Genomic DNA, 27,526 nt, shown 5'->3' with positions numbered 1-27,526 from the left:
GAACAGGCCAGGTCTACCACCATGTTATTTGTGGTTTCATCATATTCACGATAGTTTTTAATAGAAAACAGCAAATAACATATGAAAAAGTTAATCCCTGTTAATCTGTTAATCCCCTATCACAGTGAATACGGAGGAAGAAGTGTATATATATTTAGTATTAGTTAGTTATATTCATGTAGAATTGTAGAATACAATTAAAAAAAAAAAAAAAAAAAAGAGCAAGGGGGCTTTACCTCTAATGTGATGCTTTTGATTTCTCCAATTTCTGGACTATAGGTCTTAAAAGTATGAATAGACCCTTTGCTGAATGTGAAAACAGCACTTTTCCCAGACATATTAGATCCTGATTTCTTGTAGAGACGTGTCTTATTGAATTTTCCTTTTGAACCCTTCATCCGAAGAAACACCTAAGAACACACAGTGACTCTTCTCAGCATAATGTTATGTTAACCTAAAGCACTGATGTCATGAACAGTGGTGTAGTAAGGGGGGTGATCCGCATCGGGCGCCATCTTGCTCAAGGCACCAGCACCCCTCCTCCTCTCTGCCCCTCCCTTCCCACCCTCCCCCACACCCCTTCCCTTCCCCGTCCCTTTTTAAGTTCAGCACGCGCAACCAACAACTTGCTGCCCATGTCGGCTTTGGTGCTCTCTGCCATCACTTCTAGGGCCCGCACCTGGGACGTGGCATTAGAGAGAGCGCCAAAGCTGACACGGGCAGTAAATTGATGGCTGCTCGTGCCAAAGTTAAAAAGGTGCTGGGATGGGGGGGGGGGGTACATGCACAGCAGGAGGGGAGGGGCACCACGCACCGGGTGCCGCTCACCCTCGCTATACCACTGGACCAGAGCACTACTGCAGCACCTGACACAGGAGGTTTGAAGAAACATAACATAAAATCAATGTATAGACCGCATAACCGTGAGGATCTATGCGGTTTACAAAAAGTTAGGAAAGGCAGAGAAACCGCATAGACCTGTACAGACATTATTGAGCTATGAATTAGACTCGCCAGCCAGTTTGGGTTTGGTTGGCCTGGCCAGTTGTCTTCATAGAAGGCCATGACTGACAGGGTGGAAAACTGGCCAATGGAAATGTCTGTTTTATGGCAGTGGCTATCGCCTCCTCTGCCTTCAAATTCCCCTCCTAGTCCAGTATCAACTTTCACCTCCAGTGCCATGGGCTGATCACAACATATCACTCCCCTGGACATGCAGCCCCTATGGTAATCTTTAAATTATGTTCAAATTTTACATTAGTTTCTTTCAGGTTTCCATTTTTCCCTCCCTAATATTCTTTCCTTTTATGGTTCTCTTCTGTACTTTAAAATATTGAATTGTAGTTCTGTCCTTCTTTACCTTGTGTATTGATTAGTCTGTAAGTCTGTCGATCTAACCCATTATTTTAAATTTTAAAAATTTTAAACGATATGTTTAAATATATGCTTTTTTATTATTAATGTTGTATCTCGCTTAGTAAAACGAAATAAGCGATTCATCAAACTAAAATAAAACTTGAAACTTGAGCCTGTGCAGAAGGCTCAGTCGCGTCCCATCTCCATAGAAATGGAGAGACTGCACAGGGGAGGGACTTGACTGAACATTCTAGGCAGCCAGGCGCTAAAGGTCCTGAGCTTCCTGCATCAGCTGCTGCTCCAGGGAGGAGGGGTTGATGCACTGTAATTGGCCCGTGGTACCAGAAGGAAATGTTGATACCAGACTGAGTGGGGAAGAGATGGACGGCTGGAGGACACATGTTGAGCCACCAGAGGAGGAGGATGACAAAGGGAAAATGCTGTGCACCAGACATGATAGAGGGAAGAAATAGGATGGTAGAGGGAAGATGCTGATAAGGGGATGGTGGGGCAAAGGCAAGCTTGTTCAAGTTCAGTCCTCAAGGACCGCAAACAGACCAGGTTTTCAGGATATCCCTAATGAACATGCATAAGAAAGATCTACCTATAGTGGTAGCAGTGGGCGAAAAGGCGAAAAAGTGGAGCTGATATCTTTTTCTTTTTTTTAATTTTATTAATTTTCAAACTTTGACAGTGCAATTAATTGAACATAAATACTACATAAAGCGCACTATTAATTACACAAGTAATATATAAAACAATCATTTTCGAGCTGATATTTTGATATACAGTTTATTTGAAAATGTTGCAGAAGTATACACACTGAAATGTACAATGACACGTAATGCACAGTATAATTGTGGCATAGACCTGATACGGGCCGTGTTTCAGTTGTGACAACGGGGTCCAGTCTTGCTATGAGCCACAAGCTTAAAAATACAAAAACAATACAAAAAGCTGTGTGCACAACAAGAGGAAAGGAGAGGAGTCGTGAATGCTCCGGATGGACAGACTGGATGGGCCATTTGGCCTTTATCTGCCATCATGTTTCTATATTTCTATTTTTAAGACACAAAACTAAGCTATGTTATAAGCACTAAGGATTTTCAACACTGGAAGACTTGGGGTTGTTTTGTTGTTACTTCCTAGGTTGGCCAGATGCTTCATTGGCAGTGTTGTAACACTGGTTTTATCAAGCCCAGAACTCTTTTTCCCAATTGTTATATAGATTAAAACCTATTGTTAATTGCAATTGTTATATAGATTAAAACCTATGTTACCAGCATATGATTTCCATAGTGTGGTGCAAGCATTAATACTGAGTAGAGTGGACTATTGCAATTCTCTTTATTTGGGGGTTATTAAAGTGAAGATGAGGGCACTGCAGATTTTAATTAACTCTGCTGTAAGATGGTTTCAAGAATGACTCGTATAACCCCAGTGTTGAAACAATTGCATTGGTTACCTATGCAGCAGAGAGTACAATTTAAGATTCTCTCAATCATACAGCAAATATTATATCACGTTTCTCCAATGGTACTAAAGGGTGTTTTTTTAAAAAAAAAAATCTATCAACCCAGAAAATGTCTGCGATCTGAAAATAGTATAAAACTGAGTTTGGAGGGTAAGATGTTAGTCTCTCATGTTAAGATCGGAGCAACTATGCTGTCTGTGGCTGGCGTAAAGCTCTGGAATGCGCTGCCTGGGATTCTGCGATTCTGTGATGGGAGATTGAACTTTGCGAAAACGTTGAAAACGCAATTATTTGTCGATGCCTTCCTGTTCTAATGCTATTCTCTGTTAATGCCTTCCTGTCCTGTAAATGATTTTATGGGATCTTGTGTTTCCATCTTGTACAATGAATTTAAAGATTTTGATAATGATACAGTTTGTTAATGTCTTCCTGTGTTTGTCTTGTTGAGACATGTTTAGCATTTGTTAAATATGCATGCATGTAATTTTGTAAACCGCATAGTTATTATGCAGTATATAAATTTTTAAATAATTATTTATATTTCATAGGTGACAGAGAATAGGGAAGGGATCATATTATGTTATCATTACATTGTTTCCTTCTTACCTGTTAACTGTTCTTAATAGTATTTGTAAATAAAATGGGAAAATGATTTACATTAACATACAAGAGAGGGAAAAATCAAAATATCTTCCATTATAGCTGATAAAAATCAGGAAAAACTCATCCATGCTAGTTTGCAAACTGGTAAGATTTGCAGGGATTACAGAGAAAGAACTTATCTTACTAGAACTTAGCTATCACACCATGAAGACTACCTTCCTCCCTTAATGTTCTTCTGAAATTGACATGGAGGGGCATTTTCAAAACATAAATCTAAGTCCGATTTGGACGTATGGCATTAATCATCCAAAGTCAGTAGTAAGAAAATGCCTATTTTCGAAAGACAAACCATCATACGTTTAGAAATCATTTTTTTTGAAAAGCCTCTATCTGGACTTCCAGGCCATTGGGACGCCCAAAGCGCCTGGATATTTATACCATATTTTCAACCAAAATTTCATCCAAGTCCCAAATGCTCAGAACAAGACCATTTGGACATGGGAGGGGCCAGTCCTGTAGTCACCCAGACATGGCAACAGAGCAGTGAGGCACCTTAGAAGGAACTGCTATGAACTTCACATAAAGGGTGCCAGATAAACAACTCACCTGAGCCCCCCCCCAAAACCCACTATACCCACCTGAGCCCCTCCCCAAACCCACTATACCCACCTGTCTACAACCCCAATAGCCCTTATAGCTGCAGGTGGCACCTAAATGGCAATAGAGTAGGGTTGGGTGTGCTTACATTTTCCACCATGAATGTGGTGGTTAGAGTAACTTAAGAATAGCCTTACTGGGTCAGACCAATGGCCCGTCTTCACGGAGGCCAATCCAAAACCCAAATAGTATCTTTGGGTTTACCAGATAATTACAACTATTATATAGTAAGAAACTGAAACAGTCAAGTGATCAGTTGTAGTCTCCCACGGCACTTGAGAATTCAATCACCAAAGGCCTGAGAGAAGAAAAATGCCATATGTCCAGATCTAAATTTTGTCAAAGAGGATTTAAGGCAAACACACCTAGGAAATGAATTCCACAAAAGTGGAGTTAAAACACAGACTGGTAAATTTTGAGTAGAGCCATGATGCGCACGTGAAGGCGGAATGTAGAGACGTTTGTCATGCTTAGATGCTTATGGGACTTGCTACTCCTCTCTATGGTTCACTAGCCTACCCACCAGGCTACTTAAGACACCTGTGTGCAGCTTTACTAAGCTTTCCGGGTGCTGATGTTCTGAAATTTGTGGGTGTCAGTGAACACTGAGGGAGTGTGAGGGTGTCTTATGTAGATACATGCAGTGATCATCTGGTCAGTGTGGATGGACACCTTTTTGGCGCTTAAATAAGGTCTAATTCCAAACGTATAAGTTCCAGGATGTTTTGAAAAATGTTTATCACTGCAAGGTGTCCATGTCTAACCTGACCTTGAGACTGCCCAAAGCCCGCCCATAACACGCCTCCACCACGCCCATCTCGTGCTCTGAAAGTAGAGGCTGGAACACCTCACTAGACGTATAGAAAGACGGCTTTGATTATCAGCACTTGGACGTCCTGGCGATTAGGATATCCAAGTGCTGATTTAGGATGCTATTTGGACGTCTATATTTTTTGATAATGGGCCGCTTACTCATTCATGACCATCTTGAGTGAGTGAAGGTTCTTACCCGGGCATCAGTCCCCGATCTTTTCTTATCTCCGGTCTTCACAGTCACTTTGTACAGCACTCTCGTACCAGCCGCAGAATTAGGCCGACTATCAGACTTCTTAGACCGGCTGCAAAGAGCATTTCTGGAACGCTTCTGTTAATCAAGGAGAAATATGATTAAAGCCTTAAGAATATAAGAGTTGCCATACAGACCGATGGTTCATCAAGCAAGCCCAATATCCTGTTTCCAACATTGACCAATCCAGGTTACAAGTACCTGACAAGATCCCCAAAAACTTAAATTCTCTAGGATTTCAGTCTAGACCAGGGGTAGGCAATTCCGGTCCTTGAAAGCCACAGGTAGATCAGGTTTTCAGGATATCCACAATGAATATGTTTGAGATGGATTTGCAGGCACTGCCTCCTTGAGATGCAAATTAGAGAATGACACGGTGACAAAATTCATCACCGTCCACGTCCCCGCGGATAACCGCGGGAAACCATCTTCATGTCATTCTTTAAGGAGAGAGGGAAGAATCAGAGTACGAATAACCACAACCACTGACCCGCAAGCTTTGCTTTGAAGAATGCTGGTGCAGAAGGACTGAGGTTGAAACAGACACTACAGAATCACAGTCTCTGGTATCCAGAGCAGATATTGTGATGTCATAATGCCTCATTCCACCAGTGCCTAAGAGCCAATCACATCAGTGATGTCACAATGGCTTCGTTATCCTTGGCTCGCATAAGAATCAGTGTATGAATGGCCACAACCACTGAACCGCAAGCTTTGCTTTGAAGAATGCTGGTGTAGAAGGACTGAGGTTGAAATAGATACTAGAAAATGACATGGGATTATTTCCCGCGGTTATCCTCGGGGACGGGGACGGTGATGAATTTTGTCACCGTGTCATTCTCTAATGCAAATCTATACAATGCATATTTATTGTGAATATCCTGAAAACCTGACCTGCCTGTGGCTCTCGAGAACCAGAATTGCCTACCCCTGGTCTAGACTAAAAACACATGGTTTTACTCACAGAGGTCTAAACTAAGAATTATCAGGCTGCAAAAAGTACCCTGTGTATGGTGGACTTCATGGCTTCGTATTGTGGTGAGTAGCCTATGCCTGCTAGCAGTAGCCCAGTGATAGCAAGGCATTTAGGAGCTCCCACAATGTTAGCCTCGCATTTAAAAGCACATTGTGACCAATTTGGTGCTGTTCACGTCTGGAACACTAGGGGGAGCAGCTTTACTCTCTCACCTAGGACCACCCATACATAATAATAATAATAATAATAACTTTATTTTTCTATACCGCCATAGTCAGGTGACTTCTAGGCGGTTCACACTGTAAGAAGGCTGGACATTCAGCGAATAACAAGGTCACAATACAATACAATAAGTCAACATACAATACAAGACAAAACAATACAATACAGTACAATACAATACAATGAGTGTATACAACACAGTACAATATAATACAACGAGTCTAAATATACTACAATACAATAAGTCTAAAGACAACACCATACATAGCACACTGCAGGAACTTTTCCGATTGCCAGGAGACACTACAGGAATTGCCCGCACCTGAAGCTTGGGGGCTGGGTTATGGGTCCTTAAGAGGGAACGAGCAACCCTGGGAGAGAGAGAGAAAGAGAAGCAGGGACATTGACTGGAGACTGATGGGAGAAGGACATTGGAGAAGGAAGCAACCCTGAGAGAGTTAATTATATTCACTTATGGAAGTGGAATTTTCCTGGGAGGCTATACAACAGCAGCCTCCAGGATATGGACGTATGTTGGTTGTTAAAGGCAAGTGAAAAGCTGTTCTTACTGTTGGAGATTGAAAGAAAGTTTTGCAATTGTTTTCTTACTTATGCTGGTAACCATAAAGCATAGTGTCTGTCCTAAGAAGTTGACTATTTTTTCTGCCAAGACTAAGAACTGCCACTTTGGGCTTGATGCACTAAAGATAGCGACTCGATCGCTGTTGACCGATTCTCCAACAGCGATCGATGCACTATCAAGTTTGCGTGCAAATGCACCAATTCAGTCACACATGCGCAGAGCCCTAACAGTAGTGACAGCCTCCTGTCATTGCTGTTAGGACTTCTGCTTTTTTTTTTTTTTAATGGAACAGATGTTGTGCGCGAGTTAAACATGCACAAGCCTCCCCCCCCCCCCATGCCATGCCCTGCCACCCTGCACTGGCACCCCGAGCCACCGTTCACCCTCCCACCATTGAAGGAACTCCCTCCCCTCCCCTCCTCCCCCACCACCACCTGAAAAAAAGGCAGGAGGGAATTTTCCCTCCTATCCCAATCACCAGGTCAGGCAGCCCCTGGTCAAGGGACATTTTCAAAAGAATGTCCAAGTCAGAATTGAGATGTCCTGCTCATAACATCCATCTCAGAGCCATTTTTGAACAGGAAAAAGGTCAGGATTTCTTGTTCAAAAATATATGTCCAAATCTCTCCTGCCTGCCGCCCCGAATCTCTCCTACCTTCTCCACACTGCGAGCCCGTGGTTTTAACCCACGGGTTTAAAGCGAGTTAAAGCCATGGGTTCGCTGGGCTGAAAATGAGTTCTTGCACTGAAAATGTCCACAATGAGCCACCATTTTCCAAAATGAAATGTCTAAAATATGAATACCAAAAAAGTAAACACAAAAGCATCTGTCAGACATCGTTTGTGTAAAAATGACCACACAGACATCCCTAGAGGGGCAGCCTAGTGGTCAGTCAGTGCAGTGAACTTTAAACAGGACCTATGTACAAATCTCCCTTTAATTCTTTTATACATTTTTGTAAGCCCTCCAAGAGATCGCAGTAACAAGTAAAGGTACACCTCTACAATAGCCATCATGCTTTCAGGTGTCTTATAAATTCAGGGATAATGTAGGTATTTATATGTTCCAGAAAGGTTTATATATCTATACAGAAATAAGAGTTAAAGTGGGAGTTATACCTGGGTCCCATTGTTCAAAGTCCACTGCAGTGACCACTAGGCTGCTCTGTTAGGAATGGCCATAATGCATGAAACTGTCATAGAGCCTGGTATCCACCGTACCTTTTACTTCTTAGGGGTGGGGGCGGTGCTGAGGATGAATAACCCCTGGGAGATGAAGGAGGGAGTCATATCTTCATCCCTCTAGAGGTCAGCTGCACAACCAGGGCACCTTTTAGTATCATGGGCATGATTGAAATAGGTCTAGATAAAAACATTCCTCTTTTTTGTCTTGGACATGTCTTCCTGTTCCATTATTGGTGAAATCCAAAACACACTTTCACAAAAATAATATATATGAATGTCACATGGAACATAAACAGTACTGCATAGGTATAAGAGGGATGTGCCATGAAAAATGGAGGAAAAAGCCTCAGACTGGAGCCCTCCCTCCTCCACAAAGGTGGTTAACAGGTGGTTAGGTGATAACCTCACTGGCAAAAAACCTCCATTGCACTCCCAAAATGTAAAAACCTTGAGCAGGGCTGTCAGTGCTGGATGATAGGAGAAAAAACTTTCAACTTATCTTCTGTTGATCGGTACATCTATTATTGGTGAAAGATATCCTAATTTTGGAACCTCCCTATTCCTGCCCAAAGCATGCCTCCAATATGCCCCCCCCTTGGTTTAAGCGGTTAATCAAGCCATTTAATAAACTTGAAACTTGAAACTTGCTATTTGGGTGAACTGCGGTGTAAAATGTCCAAATTCTGCCTTTCAAAAATCGCAATTTGGAAGTTTTCGGCAGATGGGCTCTTTTTGGCCATTTTGAGACATCTCTTTGCTTCGAGAGAGCGCCATGCTACCTAGATTACTACTCTCCTACCTTACAAACCAATTTTGCTTCTCCAGACCAGGTCGAACCGCAAGACCTCACTCAGTTTTTTTTCCTTTCCACCAGTTAAAGGTATTACCCACAAACGATTCGTGTCCAAACTCATTACCAATCAAGCTGCTTCAAGAGACCCAGACTGGAGCCATTTAGTTTGCTCCTCAACCTCAATGCATTTTAGAAAATCCTTAAAAACATCTCTTTTCTCAAAATAAACAATCTTAATTTAAAATAACTTTTCCTGTTACTAAAAATTCTTCCATTTTTTTTTTTACTCCATATATACAAATTTTATTTACTATATCCTTGTAAACCGCTTAGAACTGTAAGGCTTATGCAATATATAAATAAATAATTATAATAATAATAATAATAATTTTATTCTTATATACCGCCAAAGACATAGTAGTTTGAGGCGGTTTACAACAAGAAGAGCTGGACAATCAGCGAAAATAATTACAATGAAGTTGTCAAATACATGTAGAGAGGGAGGATACAAGTAGAGAGGAAGAAAGTCAGAGTAATAGACACAGTGTAGAGACATCGAGTACATGTAAGTAGAGTACAGGGATAAGGCAAGAGTTCTTGGTTACAAATCGGTTGAACAGGTTTGTTTTAAATAGTTTTCTAAAGCTTAATGATGTTATGTTATGTTAGATAAGTGCTGCTGACTGGGACCATCCCTTGATTTTCAGTAACATTGTTCAGATAATAGCACTGAAAATCATTGCAGACTGTCCCAGCGCTATCTGGAGAGCACCGGGGCAGTCTGTGGGTGAAACTAGAGCAGTTCCTGGAGTTAGCCAGTTAGTGGTGGGTTCATAGACAAAATCGCGCGAGACAACGGCGCGCCGACAACTGAGCGCAAGGTTGACGGCGCACCGAAGAAAAGCACTATTTTAAAGGGTTACGACGGGGGGTGTTGGTGGGGAACCCCCCTATTTTACTTAACAGACATCGCGCTGGCGTTGGGGGGGGTTTGGGGGGTTGTAACCCCCCCTCATTATACTTGAAACTGAACTTTTTGCCTGTTTTTTAGGGAAAAAGTTCAGTTTTTAAGTATAATGTGGGGGTTACAACCCCCCAAGCCCCCCACAACGCCAGCGCAATGTCTGTTAAGTAAAGTGGGGGGGTTCCCCCCCACCAGTGCTCCCTCTAAGTGGGCGGGTGTTGTGAGCAAACTTTTTTCGCTGTGCGCTAAAAGCCAGCAAGTTATGAGCCAACTCGCCCGATTCTCCTCTAGCCGCCCTGCCATCTGCCGTACGCCGTGCGCTGTGACGAGAAACTTGTGCGCAGCGATGTCAATTTTGTGCGCCAGCGCACGCCAGCGCAGCTTAGCGGGAACACTGCCCCCCACACCCCCTGTTGGAGCCCTTTAAAATAGTGCTTTTCTTCGGCGCCCCATCAACCTTGCGCTCAGTTGTCTGCGCTCAGTTGTCGGCGCGCCGTTGTCTCGCGCGATTTAGTCCCGTCACCTTAGTGGTGATATGCAAACAGCTTAGAAAAATTGCTAAATTCCAACCAGGCTTTATCATGACATAGAAAGTGCTACATACAGCTGAGGGAGGTTGTGGTTTCACTTGCAGTCCAAACTTTCTTGCAAAGTAATCATACATGTGAGGGTCATTCATTGAGTTATACAGTGGGAGCACATCCAGGTGGCCATTTCTGTATTGGTAACCCCTTGAAGTGGCACTTGAGGTACGCGCTATGAACATAGGAAAAAGAAAAAAAAATTGAAGCATTAATCAATAACTAGGACATACTTTTATTTGCGTTCTTATATAATACAGTGCTTCCCGGTCATTCGCTGTCGGCGATTTGCGGTCCCGGTCATGCAAGGTATTTTCCGACCGCGAATGACCGGGCAGGAGAGAGCAGCCGGAGCGCCGGCGAGTGAAGGAAATCACTCGCAGTATGCTCCAACCGCCTCTTCCTGCACTAAATTCGGGCCTCACCAATCAGGAGCTGCGTGTCAAAGCTCTGGAATGAGGGGACACAGGATTAAGAGGAAAGGGGAAAGACTTAGGGCTCCTTTTACTAAGGTGCATTAGTGATTTTAGCACGCGCTAACCACACGCTAAATGAAAAATACTAAGGCAAGCTCTATGGAGGCATTAGCATTTAGCGCATGTGGTATTGTAGCATGCGCTAAAACCTCAAGCGTACCTTAGTAAAAGGAGCTCTTAAGAATAACCTGTAGAAATGCATCTTCACAGAAAGAGTGGTGCATTTATGGAACGACCTCCCAGTGGAAGTGAGGGAGACAAGGACAGTATCTGAATTTAAGCAAACTTGGGATAAGTACATAGGATCTCTTAGGGAGAGGAAAGGATGGTATGGTTGCGCATACTGGATACGCCATATGGTCTTCATCTAACTGCATGTTTTTTCTGTCTCTGTGTTTGAGAATCGCTTGTTGGTAGATTCTGAACAAAGAAAATGAGGGAATAATTTGAATATAAATGAAGATGTCCTTTAACTAAAGTGTGCTACGTTTTGGTTCTTCTCATCATAATGGGGATCTTTTGCTTTTGGATTTTTCTTCCGTAAAAGGTTTAATATAACATAGTAACATAGTAACATAGTAGATGAGGGCAGATAAAAACCCGAATGGTCCATCCAGTCTGCCCAACCTGATTCAATTTAAATTTTTTCTTCTTAGCTATTTCTGGGCAAGAATCCAAAGCTTTACCCGGTACTGTACTTGGGTTCCAACTGCCAAAATCTCTGTTAAGACTTACTCCAGCCCATCAACACCCTCCCAGCCATTGAAGCCCTCCCCTGCCCATCCTCCACCAAACGGCCATACACAGACACAGACCGTGCAAGTCTGCCCAGTAACTGGCCTAGTTCAATATTTAATATTATTTTCTGATTCTAAATCTTCTGTGTTCATCCCACGCTTCTTTGAACTCAGTCACAGTTTTACTCTCCACCACCTCTCTCGGGAGCGCATTCCAGGCATCCACTACCCTCTCCGTAAAGTAGAATTTCCTAACATTGCCCCTGAATCTACCACCCCTCAACCTCAAATTATGTCCTCTGGTTTTACCATTTTCCTTTCTCTGGAAAAGATTTTGTTCTACGTTAATACCCTTCAAATATTTGAACGTCTGAATCATATCTCCCCTGTCTCTCCTTTCCTCTAGGGTATACATATTCAGGGCTTCCAGTCTCTCCTCATACGTCTTCTGGCGCAAGCCTCCTATCATTTTCGTCGCCCTCCTCTGGACCGCCTCAAGTCTTCTTACGTCTTTCACCAGATACGGTCTCCAAAACTGAACACAATACTTCAAGTGGGGCCTCACCAATGACCTGTACAGGGGCATCAACACATTCTTCATTCTACTGACTACGCCTCTCTTTATACAGCCCAGCATCCTTCTAGCAGCAGCCACTGCCATGTCACACTGTTTTTTCGCCTTTAGATCTTCGGACACTATACCCCCAAGGTCCCTCTCCCCGTCCGTGCATATCAGCTTCTCTCCTCCCAGCATATACGGTTCCTTCCTATTATTAATCCCCAAATGCATTACTCTGCATTTCTTTGCATTGAATTTTAGTTGCCAGGCATTAGACCATTCCTCTAACTTTTGCAGATCCTTTTTCATATTTTCCACTCCCTCTTCGGTGTCTACTCTGTTACAAATCTTGGTATCATCTGCAAAAAGGCACACTTTTCCTTCTAACCCTTCAGCAATGTCACTCATATACATATTGAACAGGATTGGCTCCAGCACCGAACCCTGAGGGACTCCACTAGTCACCTTTCCTTCCTTTGAGTGACTTCCATTAACCACCACCCTCTGGCGTCTGTCCGACAGCCAGTTTCTGACCCAGTTCACCACTTTGGGTCCTAACTTCAGCCCTTCAAGTTTGTTCAACAGCCTCCTATGAGGAACTGTATCAAAGGCTTTGCTGAAATCCAAGTAAATTACATCTAGCATATGTCCTCGATCCAGCTCTCTGGTCACCCAATCAAAAAATGTAATCAGGTTCGTTTGGCACGATTTACCTTTTGTAAAGCCATGTTGCCTCTGATCCTGTAACCCATTAGATTCAAGGAAGTACACTATCCTTTCTTTCAGCAACACTTCCATTATTTTTCCAACAACTGAAGTGAGGCTCACCGGCCTGTAGTTTCCTGTTTCATCCCTGTGACCACTTTTATGAATAAGGACCACATCCGCTCTCCTCCAATCCCCAGGAATCACTCCCGTCTCCAGAGATTTGTTGAACAAGTCTTTAATAGGACTCTCCAGAACCTCTCTGAGCTCCCTTAGTATTCTGGGATGGATCCCGTCTGGTCCCATCGCTTTGTTCACCTTCAGTTTTTCAAGTTGCTCATAAACACCCTCCTCCATGAACGGCGCAGAATCTACTCCATTTTCTCGTGTAACTTTGCCAAACAATCTCGGTCCTTCTCCAGGATTTTCTTCTGTGAACACAGAACAGAAGTATTTGTTTAGCACATTTGCTTTCTCATCATCACTCTCCACATATTTGTTCCCAGCATCTTTTAGCCTAGCAATTCCATTTTTTATCTTCCTCCTTTCACTAATATATCTGAAAAAATTTTTATCTCCCTTTTTTACATTTTTAGCCATTTGTTCTTCCGCCTGTGCCTTCGCCAAACGTATCTCTCTCTTGGCTTCTTTCAGTTTCACCCTGTAATCCTTTCTGCTCTCCTCTTCTTGGTTTTTTTTATATTTCATGAACGCCAACTCTTTCGCCTTTATTTTCTCAGCCACTAGGTTGGAGAACCATATCGGCTTCCTTTTTCTCTTGTTTTTATTGATTTTCTTCACATAAAGGTCCGTAGCCATTTTTATCGCTCCTTTCAGCTTAGACCACTGTCTTTCCACTTCTCTTATGTCCTCCCATCCTAACAGCTCTTTCTTCAGGTACTTTCCCATTGCATTAAAGTCCGTACGTTTGAAATCTAGGACTTTAAGTATCGTGCAGCCGCTCTCCACTTTAGCCGTTATATCAAACCAAACCGTATGATGATCGCTACTTCCCAGGTGAGCACCCACTCGAACATTAGAGATACTCTCTCCATTTGTGAGGACCAGATCCAATATCGCTTTTTCCCTTGTGGGTTCCGTCACCATTTGTCTGAGCAGAGCCTCTTGAAAGGCATCCACAATCTCCCTACTTCTTTCCGATTCCGCAGACGGAACATTCCAGTCCGCATCCGGCAGGTTGAAATCTCCCAACAGCAGAACCTCCTCTTTCCTTCCAAACTTTTGGATATCCACAATCAGATCCTTATCAATTTGCTGCGATTGAGTCGGAGGTCTATAGACTACACCCACGTAGATAGAAGTTCCATCTTCTCTTTTCAGAGCAATCCATATCGCTTCTTCCTCTCCCCAGGTCCCTTGCATTTCGGTCGCTTGGATATTGATCTTTACATAGAGAGCTACTCCTCCACCTTTATGACCATCTCTGTCCTTCCTAAAAAGATTATATCCCGGTATGTTTGCCTCCCATCCATGTGATTCACTGAACCATGTCTCTGTGATAGCAACAATATCTAGATCTGCCTCTAACATCAGGGCTTGCAGATCATGAACTTTGTTGCTTAGACTGCGAGCATTTGTGGTCATCGCTTTCCAGCTATTTTTCAGCGATAATCTCCTTTTTCGTATGGATTTTTGTGTCGTTTCACTTTCCGTTGCAATACTAAGAAATGAGTTGCTGATATTGCTTATGTTGCAGCCTTTACTACTATCACATCTTTTCTTTTGCCGGGGGTGGTCTCTATAATTGTCCTTCATGCATAAGTTTTCATGGGAAGTCTCTCTATCAAACAGTACCTCAAGAAATTTAATTAATTTCTTCTTATATGCAGCTTCACAATCAGCTGAAGACATTTCCTTTGTAAGTATATTTTATATTAAGGGGGGGGGGCTTTCTACTGTTGTTTCCCTCCCAGTTTGGTATATGAGATCACTTCCTTAATTTTGTTAACCTGCTCTGAACCCTTTTTGGGGTTAAAGCGGGATATAAAATCTCAACACAGTTTCGTAAAAGGGCCCCTAATTAGAATAAATAATTAAAATGCCTCCCTCCTTTATCAAGCTGTGTTAGAGTTTTTATCTCAACATGGCTTGATAAAAGGGGGGGAGGGAGTGCTTGATTCATGAATGTTTAAAGAGTGCCATCAATAATTGTGGCACCAATGTTTTGGGGGGGTTTATTTTCACAAATATAATTTAATTCACACTATGACTATGTATTAATATTTGAGCTTTTTTATTGTTCTAAAAACATAAGAATATAAAAATAGCTTTACTGGGTCAGAACAATGGTTCATCAAGCCCAGTAGCCCATTCTCAAGGTGGCCAACCCAGGTCACTAGTGCCTGGTCAAAACCCAAGGTGCAGCAATATTCCATGCTACCGATACAGGGCAATCAGTGGCTTCCCCCCTATCTTTGTCAATCTTTCCTCCAGAAATTAGTCCAAACCTTTCTTAAAACCAGCTACACTATCCATTCTTAACACATCCTCTGGCAATGCATACCAGAGCGTAACTATTCTCTGAGTGAAAAAAAATGGAATGGATAGTGTGCAAGATATGTTTGCGGAATATGTTGTAGATTTTTCTACATATGACACCTGCTTTTCATATGGTTCTGGGTAAATCTAGTTAGATGCATATGTGATAGTTAAGGCCATGCCCAATAGAAACTTATGAAACGTTGGTACACAAATTTAAACAAATTGAATATAGATTGTGGCAAAGGCTAGAAAAATGACATTAGAGAATAAAAGGAAAACACTAGGGTTTACTAGGAGGGGAAAAGTATATGTATTTTGCTATTAAGCCAGATCATAGAGGAAATTCAGTATTAGATATACATAACACACTTATAGAGGTATTAATAACTCCCATTTTGTATTAATCTGCCTCCATTTTGTTTCTGTCCTTTTTTTCTTTGTTAAAAGAGTTTGCGCCAAAAGATCCTCATGGCCTAATTGATAACAGATGTTTTTGAGCTAGTTAGCTAGGAGGATAACTGATGTCACATTCCAATGCTGGGTATAGAAGAAAATCTTTCTTGAATAGGCTTTGAAAACAGTATTAATTTATGAATGAAATATGTCATGTGGTTTATGAATGTTTGGGGCCCCAAAATGTGTGTGAGAACGTGTTTGATTATGTGTGTGAATGTATGTTTAAACATGAGAATTGGTTTTGAAAATTGTATTTTTATATATTTTAAACCTGAAGAAATCCTGAAAGACATCTGCAGTTTGACCTCTCTGACCTTTAAGCTAGACAATTCTCTCTACTCTGTGACATTCCAGGAGGCCTGTTGTCTGTTATATTGCTCCTTTAAGCCCATATTAGGAAATTCTCAGTAAGGGGGGGTCTGGGTTTTTCTTTTGTTGTGTGTGTCAGTGAAATTTGAAGCTGTCAGATTTTTCCAAAGCACGAGTTCCTGATAGAGAACTGGATTTGGATTCAAACATTTCCTTTAATGTGTTATGCATTCAAAAATTGCTGTGTATAATTTGTAGAACTTTTCATAAGCCTGGTAACTATGTTAAAATGAATTTCTTTGTTCATACCTATGGATGGCCTCTCTGTTGGCTGATTGGTTGACAGGTGTGATGTCATGCTAAGCACTGCAAAAGTATATATGTAAACTTTGAGGCGTTGATTTTCGGAGTTCATATTCACCAGGAAAGATTTATTTTGACATGCCTGGCTATATGAACCCCATTGTACAAATGGCCTAATGAATCGAGATTTGCTGTTAATTTTTAATAATAAAAAATAACATTGGCTTGGAAACATTTGTGCAATTATCATTATTCCCGGGCAACTAAGGGCAGGGTTTGGTAAGTTACCCTGATCAGGATCACTGAAATCCCTATGAAAACAGGAATACTTACCGGCAAACGGAGCCCGTTTACTCAACCTGGTTTCAGTTGGTCTGTGGTTTAAATTGACTTTGTATCTTCGCAGAGAGTTCTTCCAGACCTCAGGCTTGTTACGTGGATCATTCCAATCAGGCTTACCCCGTGGGGGAGAAATATCCCGGAACTGAAATCCTGCAAGACAATCAAAGGGGCTACATTTATGGTTTATAGTTTATTGATATTTGATAGACTGCCTTAGATGGCATGCAGGTTGAAGCAGCTTGCAATATCCCAAATTTTGATTAAGTAGAAAAGACTCATACAATGTATGACAGGAAAGTAGAAACACAATTGCAAGAAACACTCTGCTCAACATAAAAATTAAAAACAAGTAAATACAATAGGTCACGATAAATCAAAATAAGTTAAAGTCAAAGCAAACACCTCACAGCTCCGTTCGGTTCCCATATGCTAACGAAGGATTTTATTTATATATTTTTTTTAATAAAGAAGTTTGACTAAGGTCAGAATTTGTAGCAATCCACTAACAAGCCATCCGAGGACATTATTATTAAGGTAAAATGTTTTTTTTTCTGCATTTTGAAAAGCTCTTCCCTAGGTTAGCTCTCTGGTACGGGATATTTATGTCTGAGTCTCTTTTCTTATGGGACTAGCAGAGGTTAAGGGTGTTCTATAATAGTTATATGCCTGAGCACTAGAAAGAGAGAGAGAGGGTTGCTACTTCTATAAGAAGTTCATGCTGGCCAAAGAGTGGCATCAAGGGGCAGGCAGAGATGGTGTAAGAAGAAAAAATGGTTCCAAAACAATCAATAATTACTGTACATTTCTTGAATTATAGGAGTGGCATGTTTGATCAAGAAATTCCTGAAACAGTCCTAACTTCACTTACTCCGTCATTCCTCCCTCCCTCCTCCCTCCACACTGAAACTACCTGGCCTTCTCTGTACAACCTGAGAAATGACAAATGATCTTCATTTGTTACCCCCCCCCCACACTCATAAATATCTACTCTTCAACACTTTTTACCACTCAAGAACTGACAAATGACCTACTCTTTACAACTCTAGAAATGACAAATGTTCTTCCATTGTAACCCCCATTCATAAATCTTTTGTAATCCGCCTTGAACCACAAGGTAATGGCGGAATAGAAATCTCTAATGTAATGTAATGGTTTAGACAACAAATAGAACACTGACGTAGTGATTAGAGCAACAGGCTTAGGGTTGCCAGATTTTACTCTAGCAAAATCCGGACCCCCCAGACCTGTCCAGTTCTACCTAGCCTCGCCCTGTTATGTCCCAGTCCCGCCCTAGCTCTACCCAAGCCCCCCCCCCACTCTCATCAGGCAGGAGGAAATCTACACATGCATGGATGCCATACGATGATGTCACATGCACACATGCATGCATGTGATGTCATCGTGTGGCATCCATGCATGCGCGGATTTCCTCCTGCCCGACGCAATTTAGGGGAGGCTTTTCAAAATCCGGACAAAGTGCCAGGTTTTCACAAGCCGTCCGACCCCCCAGACATATCCTCCAAAGGAAGACATGACCGTGGAAATCCGGACATCTGGAACCCTAAGCAGGCTGAGACTCAGGGAAACCAGGGTGATGCATTTGGTATACCACCTTTCTGTGGTACCACCAAAGTGAGCTTATTCTATAAACTGGTTCCTAGAGATAGGCATCACGTGCATCGAAGTTCTATATGCACTAGGGCCCAGGTTCTTGAACCGGCACCAATTTTCTAGGCATCGGAAGGGGCCCTTACATCCATTAAAAATGCCATCCAAACAGTGTTTTTAACCGAGATTTGAGGCGTATACCAGCACCTAGAAAATCAGTGCTGGAATCGCACCTACGTAGGTACCATAGGCTGACGAACACCAAAATAGTCGCGGCCAACGCCAAAAGTGGCGTTAGGCAGCCCAAAGGCACGATTCACATGAAGATAGGGGCCGGAAATGGAGGCCAGAAAACCCTGGCCTACATTTCCAGCGACTATCTTTCACGTTAGCGCGATTCCAAAACTGGTGCTGATGCACGATTGTCAACACGATCGGCAGCATCTTTTTAAGGCAGCCGCCGATATCGGCGCCGGTTTGAGAATCCGGGCCTAGGTGCTATTCTGTAAAATAGCACAGTGCCTAACTGCAAGGGGAAGTGTTCAAGTGGGCGGAGTTTGGGCAAGCCATGGATGTGTCTGCCAGTTAAATACGTATACGGTATACCAGCCAATATTCAGCACACCTAGAGTGCACAAAAGCTGTCCTAAAAGTATCTCGATGGCTATACAGATAGCCAGTGGTGTACCAAGGGTGGGGCGGGCAGGCAGACTGCCCCAGGTGCACATCCTAGGAGGGTGCACAGTCGGCTGGGTCTGGAACCTCCTGGGACCTGCACCTCAGTGTGGCTGCAGGTCCACCCCCGCCGACGTACTTGGAAACTAATGTTTGTTTAGAATAAAAAGTTAATTCAGGGGTCGTAAGAAACACAAGGAAGAGAGGAACCTTTTCCCAGAGTGTCTGTAGCAGGCAAGCGATGAGCCGGCAGCCAGTCAGGGGGTGGGATCTACTCTAAATAGAGGGAGAAGCAGCTTCATTTCTAGGTTCTAGGGACCGCTGAACTTTCTTGTGGGGAGTTTTTGGGGGGGCTTGGGTTCGTGTAAGACTGAGCAGCAGCATCCGTCGCTGTGCCACCTCCTGCTCCAGGCACTGCCCAAAAAAAGGCTAAGAAGCCAGCGAGAGCGGCAAAAGCATGCAAGGCTTTGGGCCCCAGCATCTCCGAGCTGATCCTGAAGGCGGTATCGGCATCAAAGGAGCGCAGCGGCATGTCCTTGGGGCTACCCTGAAGAAGACTCTGGCGGCATCCGGCTACGATGTAGAGAAGAACGACAGTCGTCCGAAGCTGGCCGTCAAGAGTCTGGTGAGTAAAAGAAACTGGCAGTGAAGAAACCGAAAAAGGTGGCAGGGGCCAGAGTGATTCTCTTTCTCCCCCCCCCCCCCCCCCATTAAAACCATTTTAAGGAAGCCTTTGGGATTGATCCAGTTCAAGATTCTCATGTATATTAAAGAAAAGTGAAAATGGGGTTCTGGGGAGGAAGTCGGTGTTGGAAAGAATGCTATTTTGTCTCATGAGCTGTTTATGGAAAGGTCTAGTCCAGTGTTCTTCAACCACCGGTCCATGGACCAGTGCCAGTCCACAGAAATTTCCTGCTGGTCCACAGGGCCATTACGTGCATCAGGCCCAAAACAGTGTTCTTCAACCGCCGGTCCACGGTGCGATCGATGCGGTGTTATCTTCGAGCCAGCTCCCTCTTCCTCACTGATTCGGTGCACAAAGCCACGGGCAATGGCTCCTACGGGCGTCCTGCGCTTGAACCGGAAGCCTTCTCTCTGACATTGCAAAGTCAGAGGGAAGGCTTCCAGATGAGGCACGGGACGTGCAAGGTGCAATTAGTACTATTATGGGGGCGGGGTCTGGGGGTGGAGATTGGGTAGAGATGGGCGGAGTCTGGCCCACGACTTAGCCCAGTGTTCTTCAACTGCCAGTCCACAGAATAATTCTTTTATTTCTGCCGATCCATAGGTGTAAAAAGGTTGAAAAACACTGGTCTAGTCTATATTTATATGGAGTTCATCTTCTCTTTTTTTTGTAGTCGTTATATTTTAAGATTGCAAACCGCTTGGAACAGTAGTATGAACAGGCGGTAAAAGGTATAACATACAATTCAGCCTCCTCTTATTGACTTACAAGTGCACTTACCCCACAGCCCCTCAATATCTCTCCTCACTTATCTCCTCCTAGGCTCCCTCATGAACTCCGTTCGCTGGGCAAGTAATGGAGCTGAGGTGGCTGAATACAAGGTACATACGGTAATTAATATACATAGAAAGAAACCCCAGATTCCCCCGTGATTGCTTCAGAGGGCCTGATAGCAGTGGTGTGCCGAGGGTGGGGCTAAGGTGCGCTAAACGCTAATGCGTCCATAGAATATAATGGACGCGTTAGCATTTAATGTGTGCTAAATCGGCTAGCGTGCCTCAGTATAAGGACCCCTGGAGCAGTTATTTAGCCTGTGAACCACCTAGAAGTCATTCGACTGTGGCGGTATAGAAGAATAAAGTTTATTATTATTATTATATCAGAGTGTTGTACATAAGAACATAAGCATTTTTGCAAGGACTAGAGGGCACCTGCTCCTTGTGACCCTGCGCAAGTCACTTAACACTCCAGGTACCTTAGTCAGATTCAGAGCCCACCTGGACAGATAGGGAGAAATACCTGAGTACCTCCTTAATATATTTCTCCTTGTACATTATATTACATTAGTGACTTCTATTCCGCCTTTACCTTGCAGTTCAAGGCGGATTACATAAGAATTGTTATGATCTTAATGCTTAAGATTATATAGGAACATTTTCTAATTTGCTAAGGAGTAGATTGGCGATGGAGTTTGGAACTTTGTTGGTAAAGTTATATTGGTTTTATGTGTTTTTTGAAGAGTAAGGTTTTTGTTTCTTTTTTGAAAGTTTTGTAGTCTGTGGTTGAAGTCAGCAGATAGGTGAGTTGTCGGTCCAGTTTTGCTGCTCTGGTGGCCAGAAGGTTGTCATGTTTTTTTTTTCGTTTGACATTTTTGGTTGGCGGGTGTGTGAATATTGTGTGGGTTCTCCTGTGTCTGATTGAGGTGGAGTGAGTTAGTCGATTGTTCCAGTAGGAAGGGCTGTTTCCGTTTATAGCTTTATAGTACTCTTCACTATGACCAGTATGGTATCTAGAATAAGCTCTGTTATTGTCTACTGAAACCTATTTGCTGTCATGACTAGTCTGTTTTCAAACGATTTTGAATGTCTACTTGTAACCCGTTCTGAGCTCCTGGGAGAACGGGATAGAAATTGAAGTAAATAAATAAATACCTGAATGTGGTGTATAAATACTCAAATAAATAAACTTACCTGTGGAGGGTCGAATGCGTGGCGCAGTATTGGCTGGATAGGCGTCCATGGGCCTAATGGCTCCAGAGTGGCCATGTGAAATTTGAGGCTGCAGAATACCAGTGACCGAGGGAGATGAGTTATAATACTGAATTTGCGTGGGCATTATCAGCTAGAAATGTGGCATGTATAAAATGATGCGGCAAGACCAATGAGTGGTGAGGAACAGAAGTCCAGCTTCCACTTTGTAACTCCCCAGCTCCTAAAAAAAAAAAAAAATAAAAATGCAAGCAGATACATTAGAGGACATTTAAAAGTTCTGAATTAGGTCTCTTCATTTCCTTTATATTGACCTATTCTCCACAAACATGGACCAACCAGCGTTATAATCAGAATGGTAGCATAAGGCGTACGGGGAGAGACTTAAAGATCTCAATCTGTATACTTTGGAGGAAAGGAGGGAGAGAAGAGATATGATAAAAGACGTTTAAACACTTATGTGGTATAAATGCGCATGAGTCGAGTCACTTTCATTTGAAAGAAGCTCTGGAATGATAGGATGAAGTTAAGAAGTGACAGGCTCAGGAGTGGTAGATGCGTGGAACAGTCTCCCGGAAGAGGTGTTGGAGACAGACTGTGTCTGAATTCAAGAAAGCCTGGGATAGGCACTTGGGATCTCTTAGAGAGAGAGAAAAAGATAATGGTTACTGCAGATGGGCAGACTAGATGGGCCGTTTGGCCTTTATCTGCCATCATGTTTCTATGTTTCTATATTTTCCAAAAATGATGCCGGTGTAAAAAGAGAGTAGGTAGGACCGTTCATATTTCCACTAGAACACTAAATAGCCCAGACTAGGGACTAAATAGCGAGACTAGGGTGGCCTGAAGGCTGACAGGGTAGGTATTCAGAAGGGAGACTACAGTTTAGAAAACAGGGCGAGGAGAAGATACCGGAGCAGGGCTTATCCATGGGGGTACTTTTTAAAAAAAACAAAAAAAAACCTGTGGCCCACATGGCAGTGTGGAACATTCAACCATGGGCTAGGGGTGTATTTTGTTTAGAGACCCATATCATTTACAGGATTTGTCATTTTAGGGAGGGAGGTTGTTTCAGGGTACTATCATTAACAGTGTGGCCAAACAAGTGGAAACGGTGACGGTGAAAATTAAAAGAAATGGCCAGTAGAAAAAAGGTATTGATGCCCCTGTATAAACAGAATGGAGTTGATCCAAAGGAAGGCTACTAAATTGATCGGTGGTCTTCGTCATAAGGTATATGGGGACAATCTTAAACATCTCAATGTGTATATGCTGGAGGAAAGGCGGGAGAGGGGAGATATGATAGATATGTTTAAATATCTACGAGGCATAAAAGCGCATGAGGTGAAATTGCAGGGAAATACTTTTAAAACCAATAGGAGGAAATATTTTTTCACTCAGAGACTAGTTAAGCTCTGGAACGCGTTGTCAGAGGTTGTGGTTAAAGCGGATAGCTTAGCTGGTTTTAAGAAAGGTTTGGACAAATTCCTGGAGGAAAAGTCCGTAGTCTGTTATTAAGACATGGGGGAAGCCTCTATTTGCCCTGGGTCGATGGATCATAGACAGTAAAGTCCACCTGGTATTGTCCTAGGTTCCAAATGCTGAAGTTGCCATCTAATCAAGCCATTGTGACATCACTGCTGAGGCTGTCTCTTAGACATTGGTGGAATGAGGCATTATGACATCACAATCTCAGCTCTGGAATGTTGCTACTCTTTGGGTTTCTGCCAGGTAACATAGTAAATGACAGCAGATAAAGACCTGAACGGTCCATCCAGTCTGCCCATTAGTTATACCCATTACAAATACATGATTAAATTCTCTTCTTTGATATTTCTGGGTCATAGACAGTAAAGTCCACCTGGTATTGTCCTAGGTTCCAAATGCTGAAGTTGCCGTCCAAGCTCACTCCAGCCTACCCAACCATCCTGTTTACAGGATATCTACCATAAAGTCTGGCCAGTAACATCCTCATGTTCCGATTTAGTGGAGTTCCCATTGATGCCCTCCCCAGCCCAATCCTACACTCTTATGCAGGTCTTCCCTACTTAAGGCCATTTCTACTGTAGCCGGAAAATTGCTGATTTGTTGGCTGTATGGGCCAGATTCTATAAATAGTGCCTAATTCGGTAGGTGCCTAGAAAAGCAGCAGCTATCGTATGTCAAAGTTAGGTACCATTTGTAGAATTGCACCTAGCGGTGCCTCAACTGATGTAGGAACTGTTAGGGTGCATACACCTTAGACGCAGCTAGATTAAGCTAGAGTTTTCGGGGCCTATAATACTGGAGCCTAAGATAGGCACCTAACTCAATCCATGCCTAAACTCTGCCCCAAATTTGCCACTAACCATGCCTAATTGCTGGTAGGTGACTTGATGTTGATGCCTACATTGACGTGATAGGCACCTACCAGCTAATTAATTATTTCAAACGAAATTGGTTTATAATGGCACTTTCTATTATCAGTGCCAATTAAAAAAATTAAATTAGGCATTTAGATTGGCTAGGCGTGCCATGTCTTCTTAGAATACTGTGTCCAACACTGGTCTCCATACCTCAAGAAGGATATAACTCTGCTGGAGAGGGTGCAGAGGCGAGCCACGAAACTAGTCAAAGGTATGGAGAATTTGAGCTACAAAGAACACCTCAGAAAACTGGGACTGTTCACCCTCGAAAAGAGAAGATTGAGAGGGGATTTGATAGAGACTTTTTAAAATATTAAAAGGATTTGACATAATAGACCAGGAAGAAGCGTTACTGACATTTTCAGATGTGACACGGACAAGAGGTCATAGCCTGAAACTGTGTGGCAGCAGGTTCAGGACAAATGTCAGGAAGTTCTTTTTCACACAGCGAGTGGTGAGCGCTTGGAATGCTCTCCCAGAGGAGCTTGTGGCGGAGACTAGTGTTCAGGGTTTCAAGCGCAAGTTGGATGCACACCTTCTTGCAAATCATATCGGGGGATATGGGAAATCCGGGTCTCCAACAGGGAGCACCTAACTGGGCCTCCGCGTGTGCGGATCGCCGGAGTAGATGGACCTAGGTCTGATCCGGTGAAGGCGTTTCTTATGTTCTTATGTTGCCAGTAGACACCTTGGTGTAGAGCCTTTGCTCTTTAATTTACATTCTTAATTTTCTAATTAGAGATCCTCTATGTTTATCGCCCGCGTTTTTGAAATTCATCACTGTTTTCATCTCCACCACTTCCCTCAGGAGGGCATTCCAGGCATCTACTAACATCTATTAACACACGTTGCTTATTCAGTTCAACTCATATCATTACTGTGATACCAAATTGTTCATAGGCTACGGAATATGTTACAGCTGCTGCATAAACTATTTCGTCTATTAGGTTGGAAGGCCTGGAAAATCATTTGCATTCAGATGCATTCAGATGCATTCATCTGACCCACCTGTGGGAGATTATGGCCAGCATGTATTTATGCCAAGTACAACTTAATTCTAGAACTGGTTCCTTTCTCACCACCGCCTCTTCTTGCTCAGCGACTGCCACATACCTGGGATTAACGCTTGTTCCGACTGGTACAGTGATTCTACATGTTATTATGCCTGTGAAACAAGGTGAGAGTAGTCTGAGTGAGATGTACCGTCAGTGAGAACCTACAGCTATGTGTGTGCTGCTGCAGCCTGGGAGGGAACTGCCCTGTTGAAAGCAGTTGCTAAGGACGCAAAAGCACGAGTTGCTAAACAGCTCCAGGCAAAAGGTGAATCAGCCAGTCTTTAAGGTAGGTACAACCAAAGACAGGAAGCAGGGGAAATACGGCAAGAAAACAGGTAACAAGCTGTAGCGAGACAAAGCAAAGAATTGGAAGCAGCTTACAAGGGGGTGCTGAAAGGTTCTTAGCCCAACCAAGAGAATGACGTGGATATGGTTCAATCAATGATCAGAAGCAATATCAAAACAGAGAATTTTGTTTCTGCAAATTGGCACTTAACAAAATAAGGTAACACTCTTTTCAGCTACAGTGGCAAAATAACGCTCAGAATTTAGGAAGTTGGTTGGTTGGACTGAGAACTTTTCAGCACTCCCTGGTATGCAATAAAAGCGAGCCAAGTATAGGACAATCAAGCCATTGTGACATCACTGATGAGGTTGGCTCTTATTGGCGGAATGAGGCATAATGACATCACAATCTCAGCTCTGGTTACCAGAGACTGAACCTCTTTACACTATGAGGTGGTGCTAAAAAATTCTCAGCCCAACCAAGAACAGAATGACTTGGATATGGTTCAATCAATGATCAGAAGCAATATCAAAACATAGAATTTTGTTTCCGCAAATTGGCACTTAACGAACTAAGAAATCACTCTTTTAAGCTACTGTGGCAAAATAACACTCAGAATTTGTTGAAAGCTTCTATACCGCTACTAATGGCTGGGAAGTCCATTCAGAGCAGTTTACATGAACTTCTGTAATGTAAGATATAGTGGAATTAGAAAAGGTACAGAGGAGGGTGACAAAAATGTTAAAAGGGATGGGACAACTATCCTATAAAGAAAGGCTACAGCGGCTAGGGCTCTTCAGCTTGGAGAAGAGACGGCTCAGGGGTGATATGATAGAAGTCTACAAAATAATGAGTGGAGTGGATGAATCAAGAGTAGGTTTCTTCATAAAGGGACAAACACGAGCCTGTTTCCAGGAACCTGGAAAATGTCTAGATCAGGGATCTCAAAGTCCCTCCTTAAGGGCCACAATCCAATCGAATTTTAAGGATTTCCCCAATGAATATGCATTGAAAGCACTGCATGCACATAGATCTCATGCATATTCATTGGGGAAATCCTGAAAACCCGACTGGATTGCGGCCCCCCAAGGAGGGACTTTGAGACCCCAGGTCTAGATGATACTGTAGGTTGTTGTTCATAATCAAAAGAAAGACATAGAAACATAGAAAGATGACGGCAGAAAAGGGCTATAGCCCATCAAGTCTGCCCACTCTACTGACCCACCCCATTAAGTCTGAGTACTAATGACCTAGTTCCTTAACTCGACCCTCGTAAGGATCCTACTAGGGCATCCCATTTATTCTTAAAGTCAATAACGCTGGTGGCCTTGATCACCTGCTCTGGAAGCTTGTTCCAGTGATCTACAACCCTTTCTGTGAAGAAATACTTCCTTATGTCACTATCGAATTTCCCTCCTCTGAGTTTGAATGGATGCCCCCTTGTGACCGAGTACTGCTTTATTCTATTACTGACTGGATATATTTAATGCTGAAAAATTATCCCATATTTTCTGCCTCATAAAAGTTCAAGAAAACCTGTGGTTTAGAACTGCAACCTCTGGCCTGGAGTAACTTATTGGATGAAAAGGAAAGTACTGAGTGAGTGGATTACAGTGCCCTTGAGCCTCCCAGCTCCAGCAGATCCTGGCTCTGACCTCAAAACCAAACAAAGCAAGAGCCCAGATGTTCCACAGTCAAGGAACAGAAGTCCAAAGAACAAAAGAAGAAAGGACTGTAGAATGCAATGATTTGGACAAGGCGTTTATTAAGACAAGTCAATTCAAAATAATAATAAAAGAGCAAAAATAAAATAATCTAAACTTCATGAGTAACTGACGTGTGATGTGAAGCGGACCCTACATGTGTTTCGGCAAAAAGCCTTCTTCAGGGGGCCAGGTCAGTATTATATATAAAATAAATTTATCTTTCTATACCGCCTCAATCAAAAGAATTCTAGGCGGTTTACACAAAAGAG

At 42.8% G+C, this 27,526-nt stretch overlaps 1 protein-coding gene across 1 annotated transcript in view; it reads right to left on the bottom strand.

The window, feature by feature from the left end:
- Nucleotides 1–21,932, bottom strand: part of LOXHD1 (lipoxygenase homology domains 1) — a 485,723-nt gene extending 463,791 nt beyond the window's left edge. The window contains exons 1-5 of the mRNA XM_033935008.1: nt 21,788–21,932; nt 16,841–16,999; nt 10,484–10,635; nt 5,100–5,234; nt 237–410 (exon numbers count right to left, since the gene is read on the bottom strand). Coding sequence (XP_033790899.1) covers nt 237–410; nt 5,100–5,234; nt 10,484–10,635; nt 16,841–16,999; nt 21,788–21,932 — 765 coding nt within the window. The remainder of the gene's footprint in view (nt 1–236; nt 411–5,099; nt 5,235–10,483; nt 10,636–16,840; nt 17,000–21,787) is intronic.
- Nucleotides 21,933–27,526: the final 5,594 nt, after the last annotated feature.

This window comes from Geotrypetes seraphini, chromosome 1 (genome assembly GCF_902459505.1).
Source record: "Geotrypetes seraphini chromosome 1, aGeoSer1.1, whole genome shotgun sequence".
In the NCBI taxonomy this organism is placed as follows: Eukaryota; Metazoa; Chordata; class Amphibia; order Gymnophiona; family Dermophiidae; genus Geotrypetes; species Geotrypetes seraphini.
The sequence above is the reverse complement of the archived record's forward strand: the minus strand, read 5'-3'. Positions and strand labels throughout refer to the sequence as shown.